General features: G+C 45.4%; 1 protein-coding gene across 1 annotated transcript; it reads right to left on the bottom strand.

Annotated features, from left to right (window-relative positions):
* Window positions 1-781: 781 nt before the first annotated feature.
* Window positions 782-19,963, bottom strand: LOC117516372 (ankyrin repeat and SOCS box protein 15-like). Its single transcript, XM_034177338.1, has 9 exons — window positions 19,857-19,963; window positions 19,740-19,777; window positions 17,906-18,037; window positions 17,414-17,578; window positions 16,313-16,558; window positions 15,696-15,867; window positions 11,877-12,402; window positions 11,174-11,327; window positions 782-1,024 (listed from the first exon to the last, which is right to left on the bottom strand). Exons 1-9 carry the CDS (start codon window positions 19,961-19,963, stop codon window positions 849-851), a joined length of 1,716 nt encoding a protein of 571 aa, XP_034033229.1. The 3' UTR covers window positions 782-848.
* Window positions 19,964-20,972: the final 1,009 nt, after the last annotated feature.

Here is a 20,972-nt window from a genome sequence, read left to right as displayed (position 1 = left end):
GGGAAGCAAAGGTGCAAGCAGCTGTGTGTCACTAGTGCTAAGAGAAAATGCCTTTTTTTTTTTTTTTTTTTTTTTTTTTACCTCCACCAGTGAAGTTGGGCAGAGGTTATTATTTCACCCGTTGGTTTGTGAACAGCCTGCAACCCACAATTTTCAAAAAATCATTTTGAAATTTTTATGGAAAATTCATATCCTGATGTGCAAGAGGTGATTCAATTTTCAACATCAAAGTCAGGAAAAATCTTGGAAAACTGGAAAAATCCCTATCCTTTTAACATTGAATGAATTTTCAAAATTTCATAACTCAGTCAAAAAGGATCAAAGAGGGTCAGTGTTATGTTGGGTGGTATCCTTTATCGACTGACAAAGTTTGATCTGGATCTGATCCAGATTACAGATTTTATGGCTATTTGAATTTAACATTGAAAACCCCATTTAATGTGTCTTTTGCATTATATGTCACAGAAAGGCCTCAGGTGGGGATCGAACCCATGACCTTAATGCTGTGACGCAACAGTGCTAACCACTGAGTCACTGTTTCCCATTTGAAATGTGATATTTATGAATAACAAGTCTGACATGTACCAGAAGCTCTGAAATGCTCATATCGTCCACTAGATGGTGACAAACCAGCTAAACTAGACTGTTTCTTCATTTGAGAGGAACTTTTGCAGGAAATGAGACAAACTGACAGTCAAATTACTAATTCAGTGATGGAGCAAAAGGTCTTTACAGGCATTTGTTTATTCGGAAACAGGAAACAATGTTTTGCATTTGAGCATTTAAAAAAAAAAAAATACCTTCAGATATTTGTCTTGGGCGTGTGGTCTGTGGCGGTCACGTCTTCTTCACATGATGTGTTTGGTGTTCTGGTTGTACAGATCCAGTTCCTGGAACAGGAGGAAGCTCCTCACTCTGGGGGGGAAAACCTCGGAGTTCATGACGTCGGGGTTTTTGATTCTCTTCAGGGTCAGACGCCGCCGTATCTCCAGTCTGCAGAGGTGCCTGAGAGAGCGAGGACTGTCTGGAGAGCAAGGTTCAGAAAGTCAGACTTGGACCAGCTATCAGGTCTCAAAGGTTCTGGTCTGAATGATCACTGAAGTCCAGAGTCAGAAACAACTTACACTTTAGTCCTCATTAGCATCAGGTTGATGAATGTATGAGGACGGTTTGGACGTGACTGATTGAAGAGCCGACCAGGAGTGTGAGCCAAGAGCTACGGTTCAAGGTCACCGTGAAGGTCAGGGGTTTTTAACACCCCAACCTGATCCACTGGGGGGGAAAGAGGATCCAGGTTTATTTATGTTTGTTAGTTTTTAGGTAACCAAACTGATGGCCGTCAGCCTGTAAATGTTTTCGAATTAATATTCGACTGTCACATTAGCGACGTGAGGGTGACGAGCCCCTGGCATTTTGTGGCCTGAGGGGTGTTTCTGGGGGCGTGGCCAGCTCGTAGTTATTTGGTGCTAATGTGTGAGATGCTTGATGATTACGAGGGAAAACCCAAAACTTAACTGATTAACGGAACCAAAGTTCTCTTGATTTGTTTGAGTCCAGCTTCTGTCACAGTGACGTTCCTGTACCACTTCGTGGCATGCTAACGTCTCCGTAAGACGTCTGTAAATCACCTGAGAAGTTTAATCTGGTTACAAAAACTGAGTTTTTAGATTTATGTGTTTATTTCTCATTAACTCTTACAACATATGAGGGGGAAAAAAAATCAAGAATTACAGCTATTGCTGGACATTTTCCACCATCTTGGACTATTTTGTTTCCACAAGCTGTCAGCTGATGCCTCGCTGCCTTTTTACTCAGGTTGTCAGTCCCCGTCTCACGTCACTCAGTATTTGCATAAAATGGACCCCTCTTCTATTTTTGCCACGCCCAGCTGGTGACATAATTCAATTTCAATTTATTTTCATTTATGGCTGATTCTTTAACTACGGGCACTATTGGCCTTGTAAATGTAATTTCCACCACACCATTGCCTTACAATATAAAGCGCCTTGGGGCAACTGTTTGTTGTGATTTGGCACTATATACGTGTGCTCTGATGTCACTGTTTATCTCCATAGAAACTACCCAAACAATCTTTCATACAAACTGTTTAAAGGGACATTACAGTGTTGTGGTGGAAATTACGGCAATAGTGTGGGACAACTACATTTTGTTTAAAAAAAAATCACAACAGTTGTATGACATTGAATACCCCAATTATGTTTTGATTATTTTACTGATATTTTATTCAGAGATATTTTAAAACATTAGAAAAAAATGTTTCTTTACCATTCATTTTTATCATTGAAGATCAAAAGTCTGGGTGTGGGACAAGCACAAAACGGCAATATTTGCATAATGATGCTGAAAAAAGGTGAAAAAGTCATCAGACTACTAGAACAAATTTCTTAACACACTTTCATTGTAAAGATAACTATAAAAGTGTGAAATTTCCCCTTTTTTCTGTTTTTCATACAATATGATCAAAGGACATAATAAGTGCCCATAGTCTAAGAATCACCCTTATATAGCACAAATCACAACAGAGTTACCTCAAGGTGCTTCACACAAGTAAGATCTAACCTTACCGACCCCCAGAGTAACAGTGGTAAGAAAAACTCCCTCTGAGGAAGAAACCTCAAGCAGACCAGACTCATGGGGTGACCCTCTGCTTGGGCCATGATACAAACACAAATTACAGAACAATTCACAAAACGTATATACAGGAAATGCTGTTGGTGCACAGGACAGGAAGGTCTCCAGCACAAATACCACACACATCTCTAGATGAAGCTGCACCTCAAACAGAGAGAAAAACTGAATCAGGCATCAGAAAGACAAGAAATACAGTATAATTTGTCAGCATTAAACAACAAGAAACACAGAAATACTAAGGTGATCACCGGCCACTAGCCCTAAACTTCACTAAAAGACCCAGAATTTAGATAAAGTTGAGGCCGCGACACGCTCTGTTTACTAATAAAATGAATTAAAAGAGTAAAAAGCATAGTAACATACTATACCAGTATGCTAGCCACAACAAAGTTGCCACAAAGTGCTTCACACAAGTAAGGTCTAACCTCACCAACCCCCAGAGCGAGAACACAGGCGATAGTGGTAAGAAAAAAACTCCCTCTGATGATTTGAGGGCGAAACCTGAAGCAGACCAGACTCAAAGGGGTGACCCTCTGCTTGGGCCATGATACAGACACAAATTACAAAACAAATATACAGGAAATGTTGCCAGTGCACAAGACGGTTTCAGAAACAGACACCACACCCACCTCTGGATGGAGCTGCACCTTAAACAGAGAAAAAACAGAATCAGACATCAGAAAGACAACAAATACTGTATAATTTGTCAGCATTAAACAAGAAAATCAGAAGAAATACTAAGGTGATCACCGGCCACTAGCCCTAAACTTCACTAAAAGACCCAGAATTTAGATAAAGTTGAGGCCGCGGCACGCTCTGTTTACTAATAAAATGAATTAAAAGAGTAAAAAGCATAGTAACATACTATGCCTGTATGGTAGTCATATGAAAGGGAAAATAAGTGCGTCTTAAGTCTGGACTTGAAAGTCTCCACAGAATCTGACTTTTATTGATGCAGGGAGATCATTCCACAGAACAGGAGCACGATAAGAGAAAGCTCTGTGACCCACAGACTTCTTATTCACCTTACGGACACAAAGTAGTCCTGCACCCTGAGAACACAGAGCCCGGGCCGGTACGTAAGGTTTAATTAGGTCAGCTAGGTAGGGAGGTGCCAGTCCATGAACAATTTTATAGGTTAGAAGCAGAACCTTAAAATCTGATCTCACAGAGACAGGAAGCCAGTGAAGAGACGCCAAAATGGGTGTAATGTGGTTGAACTTTCTGCTTCGTGTCAAAAGTCTGGCTGCAGCATTTTGAACCAATTGGAGAGCCCTAATGCTGGACTGTGGTAAACCAGAAAATAGAACATTGCAGTAGTCCAATCTAGAAGAGATAAATGCATGAATCAGGGTCTCAGCATAATGAATGTTGTGTCTTGTTGCTGTAAAACGTCTGAACAGCTCCTCACTTTGCTGCAGTCTCTTGTAGCTAATGTGTCTGTGGGGATGTGATCATGAGCTTTCAGTGTTATACGAATGTTTTGTTCATTCATGCATTGGAAAGAATATTTCATGAAGTGAAAGATGAAATGTTCCGTTCAGCGAGTCTCAATAAATACTTTTACCATTACACATGAAAAAATGAAAAAAAAAAATTCATTATTTGTTTTATATGACACCTAAAATAGTTCATTGTCATACTGCAAGTGCCTCCAGACAGCTTATGGCGTACGGGATTTGTCTGTGTGTGTGTGTTAGAAGAATGAGCACCATCAATATGTTCTTTCAAATCATTGTCTGTCACCAAAACAAACCCCACCATGTTTGTTTTTAAACATGGTCGTGTCAAAGGTTGTGATAGTGATCGTGTGAGTGTGCGGTCCGTCGAAGCTTGATTGCTGCATGCACACAGAGACGCAAACACAATGCGTTGTGTTTTTACATTAAGGTGGTTGCGGCGTACAATGGTTCAAAACATAAAAACGTATGGACCCAAAATGGAACAAATGAGCAATATCACATGACATACAAACCACCAATCAGATGACAGGGATCTATTTAGGTCTTGTATAAAAAGCTATTGTGGAAGTGGTTAGAAAAATGAGCAGATCAGGCTCACACACATGCACACACACACACAACAGGACACTGACTGAACATACGATGGGGAAAATAAGTATTTGACCCCCTGTCAGTTTTGCAGGTTTTCCCACCTACAAAGAATGTTGAGGTCTGTAATTTTTATTGTAGGTTCACTTCAACTGTGAGAGACAGAATTAAAAAAAAAAAATCTGGAAATCACAATGTATGATTTTCTTTAAATTTATTTGTATGTTACTGCTGCAAATAAGTATTTGAACACCTACCAACCAAGAATTCTGTCTCTCACAGACCTGTTCATTTTTCTTTAAGAAGCCCTCTTATTCTGCACTCTTTACCTGTATTAATTGCACCTGTTTGAACTTGTTACCTGTATAAAAGACACCTGTTCACACACTCAGTCAATCACACTCCAACCTGTCCACCATAGCCAAGACCAAAGAGCTGTCTAAGGACACCAGGGACAAAACTGTAGACCTGCACAAGGCTGGGATGGACTACAGGACAACAGGCAAGCAGCTTGGTAGAAGACAACAACTGTTATGATTATTTATCAGAAAGTGGAAGAAACACAAGATGACTGTCAATCTCCCTCGGCCTGGGATTCCATGCAAGATCTGACTTTGTGGGGTAAGGATGATTCTGAGAAAGCTCAGAACTACACAGGAGGACCTGGTCAATGACCTGAAGAGAGCTGGGACCACAGTCACAAAGATTACATTAGTAACACATGATGCTGTCATGGTTTAAAATCCTGCAGGGCAGCAAGATCCCCCTGCTCAAGCCAGCACATGTCCAGGCCCGTTTGAAGTTCACCAGTGACCATCTGGATGATCCAGAGGAGGCATGGGAGAAGGTCATGTGGTCAGATGAGACCAGAATAGAGCTTTTTGGAATCAACTCCACTTACCATGTTTAGAGGATGAGAACAACCCCAAGAAAACCATCCCAACCGTGAAGCATGGGGGTGGAAACATCATACTCTGGGGGTGCTCTTCTGCAAAGGGGACAGGACGACTGCACCGTATTGAAGGGAGGATGGATGGGGTCATGTATTTTGGCAAACAACCTCTGTCATGTCCCGGCCGTTTCCAGGCTTCAGCCCATATGTCCCTTCTTCATTTAGTTCTGTTCCTTTGGCATCAGCCTCGTTTTGTTAATTACCTTTTTCTTCATGTGGGGTTTTTTTTTTCCATGTTCTGATTTTTGCTTTGTCACTTTCTTCCTTTGTTACTTTTCACCTCAGTTATGTTTTAGTCTTGTTTTGTTATTGCCTCTTTCTTCATGTTTATTCAATGTTCTCATATTGCTTTGTCACTTTCTTTCTTTGTTACTTTACAGCTATGTTTTAGTTCCATTCTAGTTTATCCACAGTCTGTTTTTATGTTTCAGCATTTAGTGTTTGTTTGCTTATGTTACTGTTCTCTCTTCTGTTAAGTATTTGGGTATTTCTGGTTTTGGTTTTCAGTTTTGTTTTCTTGTAGTTCTTCTGTCTGTTCTTAGTAGGTTTATTGTAATATTTCCCATGATTCACTTATCACGTTCTTGTATGCTTTTCAGTTTTGATCAAGTTAGGGTGGTGTTCATGGTTTTCCTTGTACTATCTCTTATTGTCATGTTTGGATCCTGTTTTTTGCCTCTGCTCTGACATACCTGTTTGCTCGTGTTTTGACCTTGCTTGTTCTTTGGACCACGTCTTTAGCTTAATCCTTGTCAAGTACTTTTGCTCCGTGGACTGCCTTGCTGTTAACGATCCCTAGCCTGAATAAACCACCCTTTAAGTATATTTCCTTTTGTCGAGCCTGCATTTGTGTCCTGCCCTCATCCAGTCCTGACAACCTCCTTCCCTCAGTAAGAGCATTGAAGATGGGTCATGGCTGGGTCTTCAGCATGACAATGACCCCAAACACACAGCCAGGGCAACTAAGGAGGAGCTCCGTAAGAAGCATTTCAAGGTCCTGGAGTGGCCTGGCCAGTCTCCAGACCTGAACTCAATAGAAAATCTTTGGAGGGAGCTGAAACTCCAAACCTGAAAGATCTAGAGAAGATCTGTATGGAGGAGTGGACCAAAATCCCTGCTGCAGTGTGTGAAAACCTGGTGAAAAACTACAGGAAATGTTTGACCTCTGTAATTGCAAACAAAGGCTACTGTACTAAATATTAACATTGATTTTCACAGGTGTTCAAATACTTATTTTATGCAATAAAATACAAATTAATTCTTTAAAATCATACAATGTGATTTTCTGGACGTTTTTTTTTTTTTTAGATTCTGTCTCTCACAGTTGAAGTGAACCTACAATAAAAATTACAGACCTCTACATTCTTCGTAGGTGGGAAAACCTGCAAAACTGACAGGGGGTCAAATACTTATTTTCCCCAAATATAAATGTACCTAACAGCCTGCTGACGTGAACACAGCACATCCAGCAGAGGGCGCTCTGCGGTGGCACTGAGAGACGAAAAGATGGTGAGAATAAGAAATAAGAGAAACTGAGAAGAACATAAGTAGGAGAAACATCTGAGATAGTCCTGGAGAGAAGGTCGAGGTGAGACAAGAATGTAAGAAAAAGGCAGGAAAGTGTGAAGATGGAAGGACAAAACAAGACTGAAAGGAAAAAAACGGGTTCTGTACCAGACTGGAGGAAGTCCATCAGAACTGTCGGGCCACAAACACCTACAAGCTGCAAGAGTTCAAGCCCTGAGTGAGGTCCAGACCAAGAGCTTTGGGCTAGTATTTTTATAGGAAAGTGGACGTTTGTCTTGTCTTGACAGCAGACGTCTCAGATTTGTGGCCTTTTTAAATCATGGCCAAATTTTCACATCTACGTAACCATCAGAGTTTGATTCTGAGACCAACGGGCCAAAACAAACCTCAGAACCAGGATCCTCTGAGACCAAACCGTCTGTGGAGAAGCTTCTAAACGCTGTCGTAGGAACAAAGTTTCATCTGTAAGACCACAAAAAACAAATCTTCGTATCTGTCCAACAGGCTCACGGCGTTCAGTCACACGTCAGGATCAGCTGTTGATGTTTTTCTAGAGCTCATGCATGTCCTCGATCCATTTGCTTTCAAAAACAAGAGTGAAGAAATAAAATTTTAGGGAAACAGTCAAGGTGCAATGAGCAGCACCACTATGTGGCGACAACGAGTCTACCAGTAGTTTTGAACCCAACCACCAATAAGAGCCGTTAATGACTCCGTCAGCGAAGGTGTAGAGGTTGTGGTGATCGCCTCTGGATCACCGGTGTGGACGCTGGTGGTCATGTAGTGACCACGAGTGTGGAACTTGTGTTGGGTGAACAGAGACACATTTCCCCATTTTTAGCAGCGCAGGTGTGCGCCGTTATTTCCAGCTGCATGTTCGTTCATGCAGCATCGTCATAGTCATGTGTGAGAGAATGTGAGCAAGTCAAGTATTTTATTCACAGTAATTACAGATATTTATACAGTTTCAGATGTCCTGGCAGAGGAGGCAGCACCTGGGGGTCGAGCAGGCCTTCTGTTGTATTTTACAGCAGGCAAGGCAGGAAACGTGTGAGAGACGGCTTAATTACATGTGTATCACAGACAGTTGGTCACCATCCACGCAGGGGCTCTGTCAGCAGACGTCGGTTTGCACAGAATACACGTCGTCAGGCCAAGGATGAGCCTTGTTAACCTCAGTTCATCAGAGACATGAATGCATGAGGCGGGAGCTCACTGTGGCGACACGCCGCGATGTGCAGAGCAGGAAAAACCGCTGCACTCACACATGACACTCTTGTTTGGTGAATTCTGTTTAAAAATGTGAATGGTCACTACAGTGGTGTTTTCACCCGTGTTTGTTTGTTTGTTTGTGAACAGCCTGGAACCCACAAATTTTCATGTCGTTAAGATTTTTTTTTTTTTTACAGAGGATTCATATCCTGATGGGCAAGAAGTGATTCAGTTTTCAAGCTCATAGGTCAAATCACTGATGGACAAAAATATTAACAAGCTTTGAGAACCTTTAGATTCCATTAGGTAGAACTTTACTGATCTCTTGGGGAGACTCCCTCAGGGAAATTGAGGTTCCAGCAGCATTATATATCAGCACACAGGGTAAGAAGCACACAGAGTATTAAAAGTGAAAGTTAAGAAAAACAGTTTGCAAATATAAATACAAATGCACAATATAAATACCAGGCATCCTGGTTTACTGGCTCCTACTGTTGCTCTCCTTCCTGTCCTCTGTCTTCCTGTTCCTCCTCCTCCCCCTGAGTGAGGAGTTGTTCAGTCTCATGGTCTGAGGGACAAAGGAGTTTTTCAGTCTGTTGGTTCTGCTCTTGGGAAGGAGCAGTCTGTGGCTGAAGAGGCTCCTCTGGTTGCTGATGACGGTGTGCAGAGGCTGACTGGCATCATCCATAATGTCCAGCAGTTTGTCCAGTGTTCTCTTCTCTGCCACCGTCAACAAAGAGTTCAGCTTCATGCCAGCCACAGAGCCAGCCCACCTGATCAGTTTGTCCAGTCTGGATGTGTCCTCCTTGGATGTGCTGCCCCCTACCCAAGGACACTACAGTGTAAAAGAGGACGCCAGCTACTATGGACTGGTAGAACATCCACAGGAGTTTCCTGCAGATGTTAAACAACAGCAGCCTCCTCAGAAAGTCCAGCCTGCTCTGTTCCTTCTTGTACAAGTGGTTGGTGTGGGTTGTCCAGTCCAGTTTGCTGTCCAGCCACAGCCTGAGCTACTTGTAGAAATCCACAGCCTCCACCTCAGCTCCCTCCATCAGAACTGGTCTTGGTCTAGACTTCCCAAAGTCAATGACCAGCTGCTTTGTCTTCAAGGTGTTGAGCTGTAGATGGTTTGTGTGGCACCAGGCAGCAAAGTCCTTCACTAGGCTCCTGTACTCATCCTCTCTGTTGTCCCTGATGCATCCAACATTTCTGATTCATTTACGGTAAAGTTTAATGAGTTCACCGCAAGGACCAGCATCAAACTTTACAGTTAACAGACAAAGTAGACAATTATTTATTGTTGCAGTTGTCTCAGAATCCATTCTCCAGCTCTGTTTTTTCATAGCGGTCTGTCCCCTATCCTTGACTGTTGTTGTGGTTTCTGTGTTTCTCTGTGGGGGGTGTCCCCTTTTGTTTTGGACTTTAGCTAGTCTTGGGGCAGCAGGTGGAGGTTGAGCTGCTTGTTGTTGAGGTCAAAGGTTACACACACATCTTTGTAGGTTTTGACACCAACGAGAGGACACGTCTGTTTCTGAGTCCACATAATTACTGACTGTGTGATGATTAATTACAGGACATAAAGATCATTTGAGGACAAGGGCTCATGCTGTGAGCTAGCTACAGTTCCTCTGTTCCACCTCTAAATGCAGTGTGTATATTTACACATATTTCTAAGTACATGTTGATAAATTCCACACTTTGCGTGAGAATGTTCGTACGCATGGTTCGTAACTGAGCCTCTGGTTCTCAGGTCTGAAGTCCATTGTGAGGAACCCCGGCCTGGTTGAGATGTCTTTCTCAATGCTCTATTTTCTGGTTTACCGCAGTACAGCATTAGGGCTCTCCATCCATCCATCCATCCATCCATCCATCCATCCATCCATCCATCCATCCATCCATCCATCCATCCATCCATCCATCCATCCATCCATCCATCCATCCATCCATCCATCCATCCATCCATCCATCCATCCATCCATCCATCCATCCATTTTCTTCTGCTTTATCCGGAGTCGGGTCGCGGGGGCAGCAGCTCAAGCAAAGCCGGCCAGACCTCCTGATCCACACACACCTCCCCCAGCTCCTCCGGGGGAACCCCAAGGCGTTCCCAAGCCAGCCAAGAGACGTAGTCCCTCCAGCGTGTCCTAGGTCTTCCCCGGGGCCTCCTCCCGATGGGATGTGCCCAGAACACCTCTCCAGCGAGGCATCCAGGGGGCATCCGGAAAAGATGCCTAATCTTTTTTTTTCATCCGGAAAAGATTAGGGCTCTCCAACTGGTTCAAAATGCTGCAGCCAGACTTTTGACAGGGAGCAGAAACTTTGACCACATTACACCCATTTTGGTGTCTCTTCACTGGCTTCCTGTCCCAGTGAGATCAGATTTTAAGGTTCTGCTACTAGTCTATAAAATTGTTCACGGACTGGCACCTCCCTACCTAGCTGACCTAATTAAACCCTACGTACCGACCCAGGCTCTGCGTTCTCAGGGTGCAGGATTACTTTGTGTCACTAGGGGTTACACTGGCGATGTGTCGCTGTCGATGTGACGATGTGGCCTAGGCAGTGGATTGCCCCTCTGAGTCTGGTCTGCTTGAGGTTTCTTCCTCAATATCATCAGAGTTTTTTCTTCCCACTGTCGCCTGTGTTCTTGTTCAGGGAGTCGGTGAGATTAGATCTTACCAAGCATCTTGTTGTGATTTGGTGCTGTATGAATAAATTGAACTGAACTTTCTCTGGACCTCACTGATCCACTGACCAGCTTTAACATGGAAACACTCACTGAGGATGTCTGATATTTGGGGCCACTCTGGTTGCTTCTCCAGGACCCGTCTGAGTTTGGAGCAGATGTTGACGTGGTTGACGTAATCCAGCAGGATCCTGACCACGCTCCCAGACAGGTGCACGAGACAGCAGAGACTCATGAACTCGCAGAACTGTGACAGGTGGACACAGAGACAGAGAGAGGGGAGGACATTATGAGATAGGGGGACAAATAGACAGATGGACACAGTGAGACAAGTGCAGAGAGGTGAACTTCATGAGACGGGTGGACAGAGAGAGAGGTGGACATCATGAGACAGGGACAAAGAAACAGATGGACACAGTGAGACAGGTGCAGAGAGAGAGAGAGAGAGAGAGAGAGGTGAACATCAGTCTAATCCCGTCAGATCTCAGAAGCTAAGCAGTGCGGGACCTGGTTAGTACTTGGATGGGAGACCTCTTTGGAACACCAGCGGCTGTGTGTGTTTCTCCGGGTAACACTGGAGTTGCGTCAGGAAGGGCATCCGGCGTTAAACCTGTGCCAAATATCAATGCGGATGTGGTTGTATCCGCTGTGGTGACCCCGAACACAAAAAACGGGAGCAGCCAAATGGACAACCAACAGTGCTGCTGTGCAACGTGTCGCCCCCTGCAGGCTGTGACTAGAATTAAAATTTCACGTCCACAGTGGGTGTGTGACCACAGAATATGTTGGTACTCACTGGAATCTTTCCGTCTCCGTCATCCTCTGTATCAAAGGTGTCATCATGATGACAGAGGAAGCAGGTCTCCACTTTGTAGCCATTGTTGAGCAGCAGCCGCATCATCACCTCGTCCTTTAGGCAGTACTGCAGCGCCGTGGGGAAAACTGTGTCGCTCACCACCGTGAAGTAACAGTTCACATCCGCTTTAGCTGCCAGCAGCAGCTCCACGATTTCGTAGCGACCCGACCGAACGGCCACCAGGAGGCAACACAGCGGGTCCAGCTCTGTCTTAGCCCCAGCAGCCAGCAGGATTCTGGTGCACTCCACATCGCCGTTCGAGACCGCGACATACAAGGCGGTCCTCCTCATGTCTCGGTAGTTCTCGGAGTTTCTCTTGTCCATTTTGTAGTTGATGTCAAAGCCAGAGGCCAGCAGGAGCTTCAGGCAGTGGTGACTGCCGCCCTCCACTGCAGAGTGGACCGGGCTCAGACCCGCCTCTTTGATGGCCTTCTTGGTGGTCACAGGTATCAGCATCTTCAGGGCGCTGCAAGCAACAGAAAACTACATGTTGGAATAATGAATGACACGGTTTGTGTCAATCTGATGGACGGGTCGGAAACACGTGCTGCTGCCCTGCACCCGGGTTTAACTTCTGACCGGCAACCACCCAGCAAGACCCACCCCCTCCTCCTGGTACTAACCATCTATCTGCCAAAGCCAGCTGAGACATGGCCTCTGAGGTGATCCACTCTGAGGCACCTGTGCGCTGGAACACCGCCACATGGCTGCAGGTTCAAATCCCATGTTCCCTCAAAGTAGCCTTTCTTCTGACTAAAGTCCTACAACCATACCAAGACCTGGTACTAAACAGGACCCTCCGTAGAGACTTGGTACTAAACAGGAGCCTCTGTAGAGACCTGGTACTAAACAGGACCCTCCGTAGAGACTTGGTACTAAACAGGAGCCTCTGTAGAGACCTGGTACTAAACAGGAGCCTCTGTAGAGACTTGGTACTAAACAGGAGCCTCTGTAGAGACCTGGTTCTAATCAGGGTCCTCTCCTGAGAGGTCACTCCAACCTGTGCAAAAAGATTTGCATGGTAAAGAACTAAATCTGAAGACTTGTTTCTGGACTCGGGGGGCTAACTGTGCTGCTGCCTTCCAGAGGACAATATGCAACATGAACAGGAAATTGTTTGAAGCCGCGTCCTTCTGACACGGCTGTCATGCACGGACATCCTACATGCCCACCAACATCACGTGGAATGTCCTTTTTCAGGTGAGCATCTTCTGCTTCCGTCAAAAGAACTTGACGCCTTCTGTAGTTCTGCACTGCTGGGTAGGTTGCTGTCAGCGCCGTTCTCCAGGAGCAGCTGAATGTGGTGGGATTTCCGGATCCAGCCGCATCCAGGACACTTCCCCCTTTACAAGTGTGCAAGTTCATGTTGCTACCGGAAATGTAGTTCCCAGTCCAGGAATTGACCAGATCAGGTTTAATTCTTCCGATGGTCAGACAGTTTGACACTAACACAGTACGTAGGTCCACAGTCTGAACTACCGGCAGCTGTTCAGCTCTTGTGGATCATTTGAGCTTTAACATTTTTTCTCAAGAGAACTTCAGTCATGCAGTTCTCTTGAGATCATGGTTCCTATTGTGACTGACTGAAGTCACAATAGGAACCATGATCCTATTATTATCCATAACTCTGAGGTGCAAATTGTTGAGAAATGTAAATTCTTGGGTGTGTTTCTTTCCCATGGTTTGAATTGGAACTCAAATACTTCCAATATTGTTAAGAGAGCAAGGCAGCGTCTCTTCTTTTTACGTAAGCTGAGAGAATTTACACAAAACAAAAAGATTCTCCTAAACTTTTATCATTGCGTAATTGAGAGTGAACTTTCAAGCTGTCTTACTGTGTGGTTTGGTAATCTCACTGTAAAAGAAAAAAAGACTTTAAACCAAGTGGTCCGCTCGGCCAGCAGGACCATCGGCTGCACTTTGCCAGTACTGGAGGTGATTTACAAAGCCAGACTTATAACTCGGGCTTTGCAGATCATTAATGACACTTCAAGTCATCCGTCTATGGCCATGTTTGAATTTCTTCCCTCTGGAAAAAGATTCTGTTGTGTTAAATGCTCTACTGTCCGACACTCGAGGAGTTTTTTTCCACAAGCTGTGAGGATTCTGAATGGCACACTTTGAATTTTGGATTTGCACAATGCACTTTATATAGTGCATTTTATTTATTATTTATTTATTACACATTAACAATGCACTTTGATATTTCCATTGTTTAATTTGTTTTTAGTTTGCTTTTTTATGAACTCCTTAATTTTAGATTTGTACATATTTGTTTTCCTCAGGCGTTTGGTTGTTTTCTTGTTCGTGATATAGTTTTTAGATCTTTTAGAATTTACATGGCATTTGTTTACCGTGTGTGTTATGTGTCGGACGCAGCCCGGAGAACCGACCAGCGTTTGAAGGACCCAGTATGAAATAAGCAGAGCACGGTACAAAGGATAACTGAGTTTAATGAACATAACAGTGATGTGAAAAAATATAAAAGTGCGCGGTCTGGCGTGGTGGTTTTGCGGTGCGCTCCCAGCAGCGCTAACGGTCCGGAGCCAGAACCAATTCGGACCCAAGGACCCCGCCGACACCCCCCAGGTGGCCGCGACAAACCAAGTCTGTGAAAGAAGGAATCATTATGTGAGTCCACACTCAACACACAGAGAGAACGCTCAAAGGTGCACAAACAGCAAACACTTTCTGGCTTAATTACTAATCAGCTTCCCACCCTGCAGGCATGGAACATCCAGTTCACAAAACTCCACTGCAGTGGAAGCTGATTACACGACCAACATACAGCTCAATATAATAAGGTGTGAGGGACACCACATTTACTGACTGTATAAATGTTAGTCACAAAATCTAACGTACCTCAGGAAGTGTGCTGACGAGCGTGAGACCTCACCCCCTCCTCTTTCACAGACCATGCATCAAACCTGGACGTTCTCTGCATCCACTGATGATGAGATGGCTCTCGAGACGACGATCTCACCCGTCTGGTCACAAGGTCGAGTCTCTGGCAAATACACATTGTGTACTCCAGTCTTAAATGCCACCATGTTCCAATCCATGTAGATGCACCACAGCTGTGAGTCCTGACGAGCCGCAGGTGATCAGCCTCAGGTGATCAGGGTGAGGTCCTGATAAACTCAGCTACACAGCCACTCAGTCCCAAATGCAAGCCACCTGGAAGGAAAAACAAAAGACAGGACAAAAGACAGAAACAAAAAGGCAGCCAGGCCCCCCCAGCCATACAACAGTGTGTCTGTTAAATTGTTTGTTCACGTCTTCTGGTATAGTTTTTAACGTCAACAGCGCACTTGAGCTTCTTGCACCATTTTTCCAATGTGGTTTCTGTAACTGCAAATGGCCAATAAACTGAACTGAACTGAACTGAATGATAATGAGGGCAGTAGATGTACTCCCAGAGTCTAATCTATGACCTTACAGTCATGAGCGAGCTTTAACTTTTTTCACTGGCTCACAAACGACACTAATTTCCCAAACGTTTTGCTTGTAGTTCATCTTTAGTTCTAGTTCCTCTTGTGTACTTATGCAAGAATTAACATGGATAAAGTTCAACACAGAAAGGATTCTTCATCACCAATCGTTACCCGAGACGTGCTGCTGTCAGGGACGTGACTAACAGACGTGTCTGGTGTTCTCAGCAGGTTTTGGACTTCAGTCACCTGAAGAACCGAGCCTAAAGATCATTTGACAAATTTCAAACCCAACCATCGGTGTGAGTGCTGGAAGGGCCGTACTGACTCATAGTGCCCGGCGTACGCCGCCTTGTGGATTGGTAGGTGTCCAGTGATGCTGGGGAGGTTGGGGTTGGCACCGTTGTCCAGTAGTAGCTGAATACAAGCGGTGTTTCCAGATCCTGCTGCATCCAGGAGGACACTCTCCCCATTACAGGCCTGTGAATTCACGCTGCTGCCTGAGTAGGAACAGTTGACAGGAGACGTCAGTTTGAAGGAAAAAAAAAAAACGCAGTACTCAGAGAGTTATTACTCTAAACACACATGTAAGATCATCTGGACCCAAATTTATCCTGAAAACCAGGATTTCATTTATCTGTCTCAGCTAAACATTCAGGCAGAAGCAGCTGGACTTCTTGTTTCAGTCCTTGATCAAGATGTTTCTCCACTCAACTAAGTGGTTTAAAATGGTTTAAAAGGGCACAGGTGGGCTTGGACCAGAACCTTCAAGGAAGTAAGTTCTTGTGCCGCCGTGCTTTAGACTGACAGCTTTAGAATCTGAATCCTAAAACAGTTTGTTTCAGGCTGAAGAAGTCCGAGCTGCTTTTGCTTCAGCTTCTCCTCACTGAGAGTCTTCAGGGTCCAACAGATGCATCTTGGTCACTGAACTGGACTCAAACTGACCGCAGTTCAGCAGAATCTCTGTGATGTGGAAGTGTCCATGCTCTGCAGCCACAGCCAGCGGCGTCACTCCTGTCACGTCCTTCTGGTTCACCCGTCCACCGTTCCTCAGGAGCACCATGATGATGTCCACGTTGCCGACCCTGGCGGCTTCATGCATGGCCGTCCACTTCTTCTGACAAAGCTGCTCGACCCAGGCGCCATGTGTGACCAGTGTGCACGTGGTCTGAAAGCAGCCGGCCCTCACCGCTGCAAACAAGAGGGTGGAATTTGTTTTAGACCAACAGGAAGTGGATCAATCTCACCGGATCAATGACGACCCAGATGTCACAGAGCAGCGGACGTCGCAAATGTTGGGTTTTGTGAAGCTAAATGGTTGCAAAACAGTTTTTAGGATTGCAAGCAGTGTTTCTTGCCCCAAATAAATTTTGTACCTTCAAAATTTATAAGTGTTTGTAAACATTTGTAACACGTCGCTAAAGTTCTTTTAGGCTCACAAACACTCTCTGACCCAAACAGTGGACCTTTTCTTCTTCCTTTCTACTCTTTTTTCCCTTCTTTTTTGCAGTTCTTCCTCAAAAGCAGCAGAAATGCGCTATGTTCTTCAGCGTCCGTGAGTCTGTGAGAAACTAGCCTTACCTAGAGACGTTTCCTGTGTGGAAACGCATTTGTCCAATGTTCTGCAGCGTTCATTCATTTCATTGAAGGAACAGAAAATATAATTTTATGACTGAAGAGATTTTTCAAACAGAACTTTGTCGTATGATCTCTGGAAGCAGCGTTACCACAGTTACTTTGAAAAGTTACTTTTCACAGTTACTTCACTAGCAGCTGCAGACAACTTGTAACTAATAAGGCAACTAGTAATCTAACTTGGTTAAATAACCAAGTTAGATTACAAGTTATGTTACTGGTTACATTCCTTATTAGTTACAAGTTGTCAGCAGCTGCTAGTGAAATAACTGTGAAAAGTAACTAATAAAGTAACTTTTCAAAGTAACTGTGGCGGCACCATCTTTAAGTCCACACTGAGCCGGTGCTTCTCTGCGGGTTCTGGCCTGTGATGTATGAACCGGTGACTTTGAGATGTTGGCGAGCATTTACCCAGCAGCAGCGGCGTCTGGTTCTTGGCGTTGGTGGTGTTCGGTGAAGCGCCGTGTTCAAGCAGACTCTTCACATTCTGCAGCAGTCTGGCTTTAACGGCGAGCGTCAGTGGCGTCTCTCCGCCTGCAGCGGTCCGCTCCTCCAGGTTCAGCCCCTGAACAGCCACTGACCCAAAACAAAGAACTCAGTCCAGCTCTGCTATCCCGGCTCTCAAACCGCCACCTCACTGCCGGCTGACCTGATGTGACCTCGACCCCTTTGGATCCGATTCCACCTTAGCAGCATTATTCAAACCTAATTAGCTGGTTTTCACTGAATTTAAAGTCTGGGTGTGATCTGGAACTAGATTTTGCCAGCGCAGCAGGACCTCTGCTAGGGTCTGGTTCCAGTGGTTCTCGTGGTTCCAGAGTCTAGCCTGCCGGCCTCTGGTCCCGTTAACTCAGTGGCTGCAAGTAAGAAACAGAAGAAGCACTGAATGGTTGAGGGACTTACGTCTCAGAACTGTCTTCAAGACCTCTGGGTCCGGCTGTAGTGCTGCTCGGTGGACAGGAAGCCACCCGCGATTGTCCAGTTCCTTGAAGGCGAAGGTGAACCTCAGCATCTGCTGGAGCACTGAGACCTCACCTGAATTACCCGACAACACAACACTCAGCATTCTAGAAGAGTACAGAGTGAAGAACCAAGAGAAATGTCCCGGACTGAATGAACCCTGCACCACGTCACTCACTGTACAGGAAGCAAAATGTTTCTATCCTGGTTTTAGGAACTAGTTTTGTTCCTGGATCATTTTTAACCTGAACAGTTCAGAAAACATTTGAAAAATCATTGCTGCCATGTATAATACAGTATTTTTGTTGTGAAAGTGTAGGAACACGGACCCACAACAGGGGCGCAATGAACGGACAATGGAGAAGGTAAATAACAAGGTTTACTATTGTGAAACGAGCACAATAAATACAACAATCACAATTTGGGGTCGAATCCGCTGGTGTCGTGTGGGCAGGCTCGAAGGTAGGAGACGTCCGTCTCAGTCGAACCGGAACCACCCAGATCTCCTCTGCCACCGAACCCTGGAAATACTGGAACCGCCAAGTCCCGAATTCCCAGGTGGCCACTGCCTCCGCTCGTCGGATCCGGTACTGCTGGCGGGAGAGAGCAACAACACACAGGTGTGGATGCGACCGCACCCAGTAACGGAGAGGGGAGAAGCCGTCTCCACCTCTTGTCAAAGTACAGCAGGAAGGTGAGTACTTATCCAAGCAATGAAGCTATCAGTAGTCAACAGTCCTGAAAAGGTTTAACAAGTTTAGCTGGTTGTTCAGAATATAAATGCAGAGAATATTACCTCAGTCTTAGGCGATATCTCGGCACTGAGGTGGAGACGCCGTCCTCCTGATATACCTCTGTGCTGAGTGGAACAGCTGTGTCTGGTGATGGTGACAGCTGTCACCCAGGCTACTCCCATAAGGCGGCAGCGCCCTCTGGTGCCTGGAGCCCGCACTCCAGGCAGGGCGCCCTCTGGTGGTGGTGGGCCAGCAGTACCTCCTCTTCAGCGGCCCACACAACAATTTTAACATTTTGTGTTTCCATCTTGTTAACCCTAGCCCGGAGGGTGGGTTCCAGCACCTTCCGCCAAACCTGACCGGAAACCTCCATGATGTAACTCTTGCCAGGAATACTCAGATTTCAAACCTTTCTTTCAGATTCACTTACTCGGTGACGGGTGTCCCTCTAACAGGAAGCAGTCGGTCCTCAACTCGTGACCAACAGGAAATGCCCACATTATTATTAAAAAATGTCAGTTCTAACTCACCTCTCTGCTGCTCGCAGTCGCTGTGGTCAGTTGCCTGAAACACTACCTCCTCCACCCCACTGCGGCCAGTCAGTCCCCATCTGACCCTGGGGTGAGCCCCCCCCGCACAATGTCACCATGGACTAAATTAATCTTCCTCATCGCCTCAGTGGGACTATAGGGTTCTTGGTTCATTTCCCCATCAGACAGTGAGATGCCTTTGAGCAAGTTTCTTAGTGTGTGTGCAGGTGTGTTCATGTCTCTCTTCCTGCTCTTTATATATATATATATATATATATATATATATATATAATCTTGTGTGTAATTTGATGATTTGTTTGCTGGTTTTGTTTCATGTCTGCAGACAAACAGCTGCTCCCCAGCCCCGCCCATTCTGTGACATAACATGAATAAAATGATCTACACCAATCAGCAGTGTGACAGGGAGACAATGAGACAGACAGAGAGGGAGGGAGACAGATAGGGAGACAAGTAAGCAGACACACAGTATGCTGAGGGTTGTGGTTGACTTGCCTTGCTCGATGGCAGACAGGACTGTGAGGTTTTCACGGCTGTTAAAGGGGCAGTAACAAAGAGTCGGGATGAGCTTGGACCAGAACCTTCAGGGTTGGAGGTTTGGGGGATTGGTACCTGGCGGCTGAGGTGGAAGCGGCGGTGTCCTGGCAGGCTTGATGGATGCTGAGCTGGATGATTTCATCACTGAGCTCATCGTCATCAGATTCCTCATAAGGATCCATCGCTGTGGACACAGACACGTCCAGAAGGATTTGGACACCGAGAGTCTTAGTGACACCACGCTGGAGTTAATTCATTACTTAATCATTAGTAATAATAATGAGTTCAGATCATCAGATTTCACTTCACATTTGAGTCTTAAGTCCAGGAAGTCACTGAAATCCTGGATCTTAGTCTCGATCTAGGATCATCACACACGCAGACACTCTTTCCTCACTGAGTCCACAAATATCACAGCATCGAGGGAGTCGGGTCGAGGGACAGTGTCACAGAGACCCGCATGTTCTCTGTGACTGTCAAAGAAGAGTCTTCAGTTCACAGCGTCTCCGAGGACTCCGAGTCCAACCTCAGGAAACTTTCTGGTCACCTGATCCACATATTGACAGCAGCAACGTTTGGTTTGAGGCAACAACAACAAACACTTACACACTCCAACTGTCTGTCTCTGTGTCTCTGTCTGTCTGTCTGTGTCTGTCTCCCTGTCTGTCTGTGTCCCTGTCTGTCTGTATGTCTCTGTCTGTCTGTCTGTGCCTGTCTCCCTGTCTGTCTGTCTGTCTGTCTGTGCCTGTCTGCCTGTCTGTCTGTGTGTCTCTGTCTGTCTGTCTGTCTGTGCCTGTCTCCCTGTCTGTCTGTCTGTCTGTCTGTGTCCCTGTCTGTCTGTGTATCTCTGTCTGTCTGTCTGTCTGTCTGTGCCTGTCTGCCTGTCTGTCTGTGTGTCTCTGTCTGTCTGTCTGTGCCTGTCTCCCTGTCTGTCTGTGTCTGTCTCCCTGTCTGTCTGTGTGTCTCCGTCTGTCTCCTTGTCTGTCTGTGCCTGTCTCCCTGTCTGTCTGTGTGTCTCCGTCTGTCTCCTTGTCTGTCTGTGCCTGTCTCCCTGTCTGTCTGTGTGTCTCTCTCTCTGTCTGTCTCCCTGTCTGTCTGTGTCTCTGTCTGTCTCTGTGTCTCTGTCTGTCTGTGTCTGTCTCCCTGTCTGTCTGTGTCTCTGTCTGTCTGTGTCTCTCTGTCTGTCTGTCT

This window comes from Thalassophryne amazonica, chromosome 8 (assembly GCF_902500255.1).
Source record: "Thalassophryne amazonica chromosome 8, fThaAma1.1, whole genome shotgun sequence".
Lineage (NCBI taxonomy): Eukaryota > Metazoa > Chordata > Actinopteri > Batrachoidiformes > Batrachoididae > Thalassophryne > Thalassophryne amazonica.
Note: the sequence above shows the minus strand (reverse complement) of the source record. Positions and strands in the feature narration are given on the sequence as shown.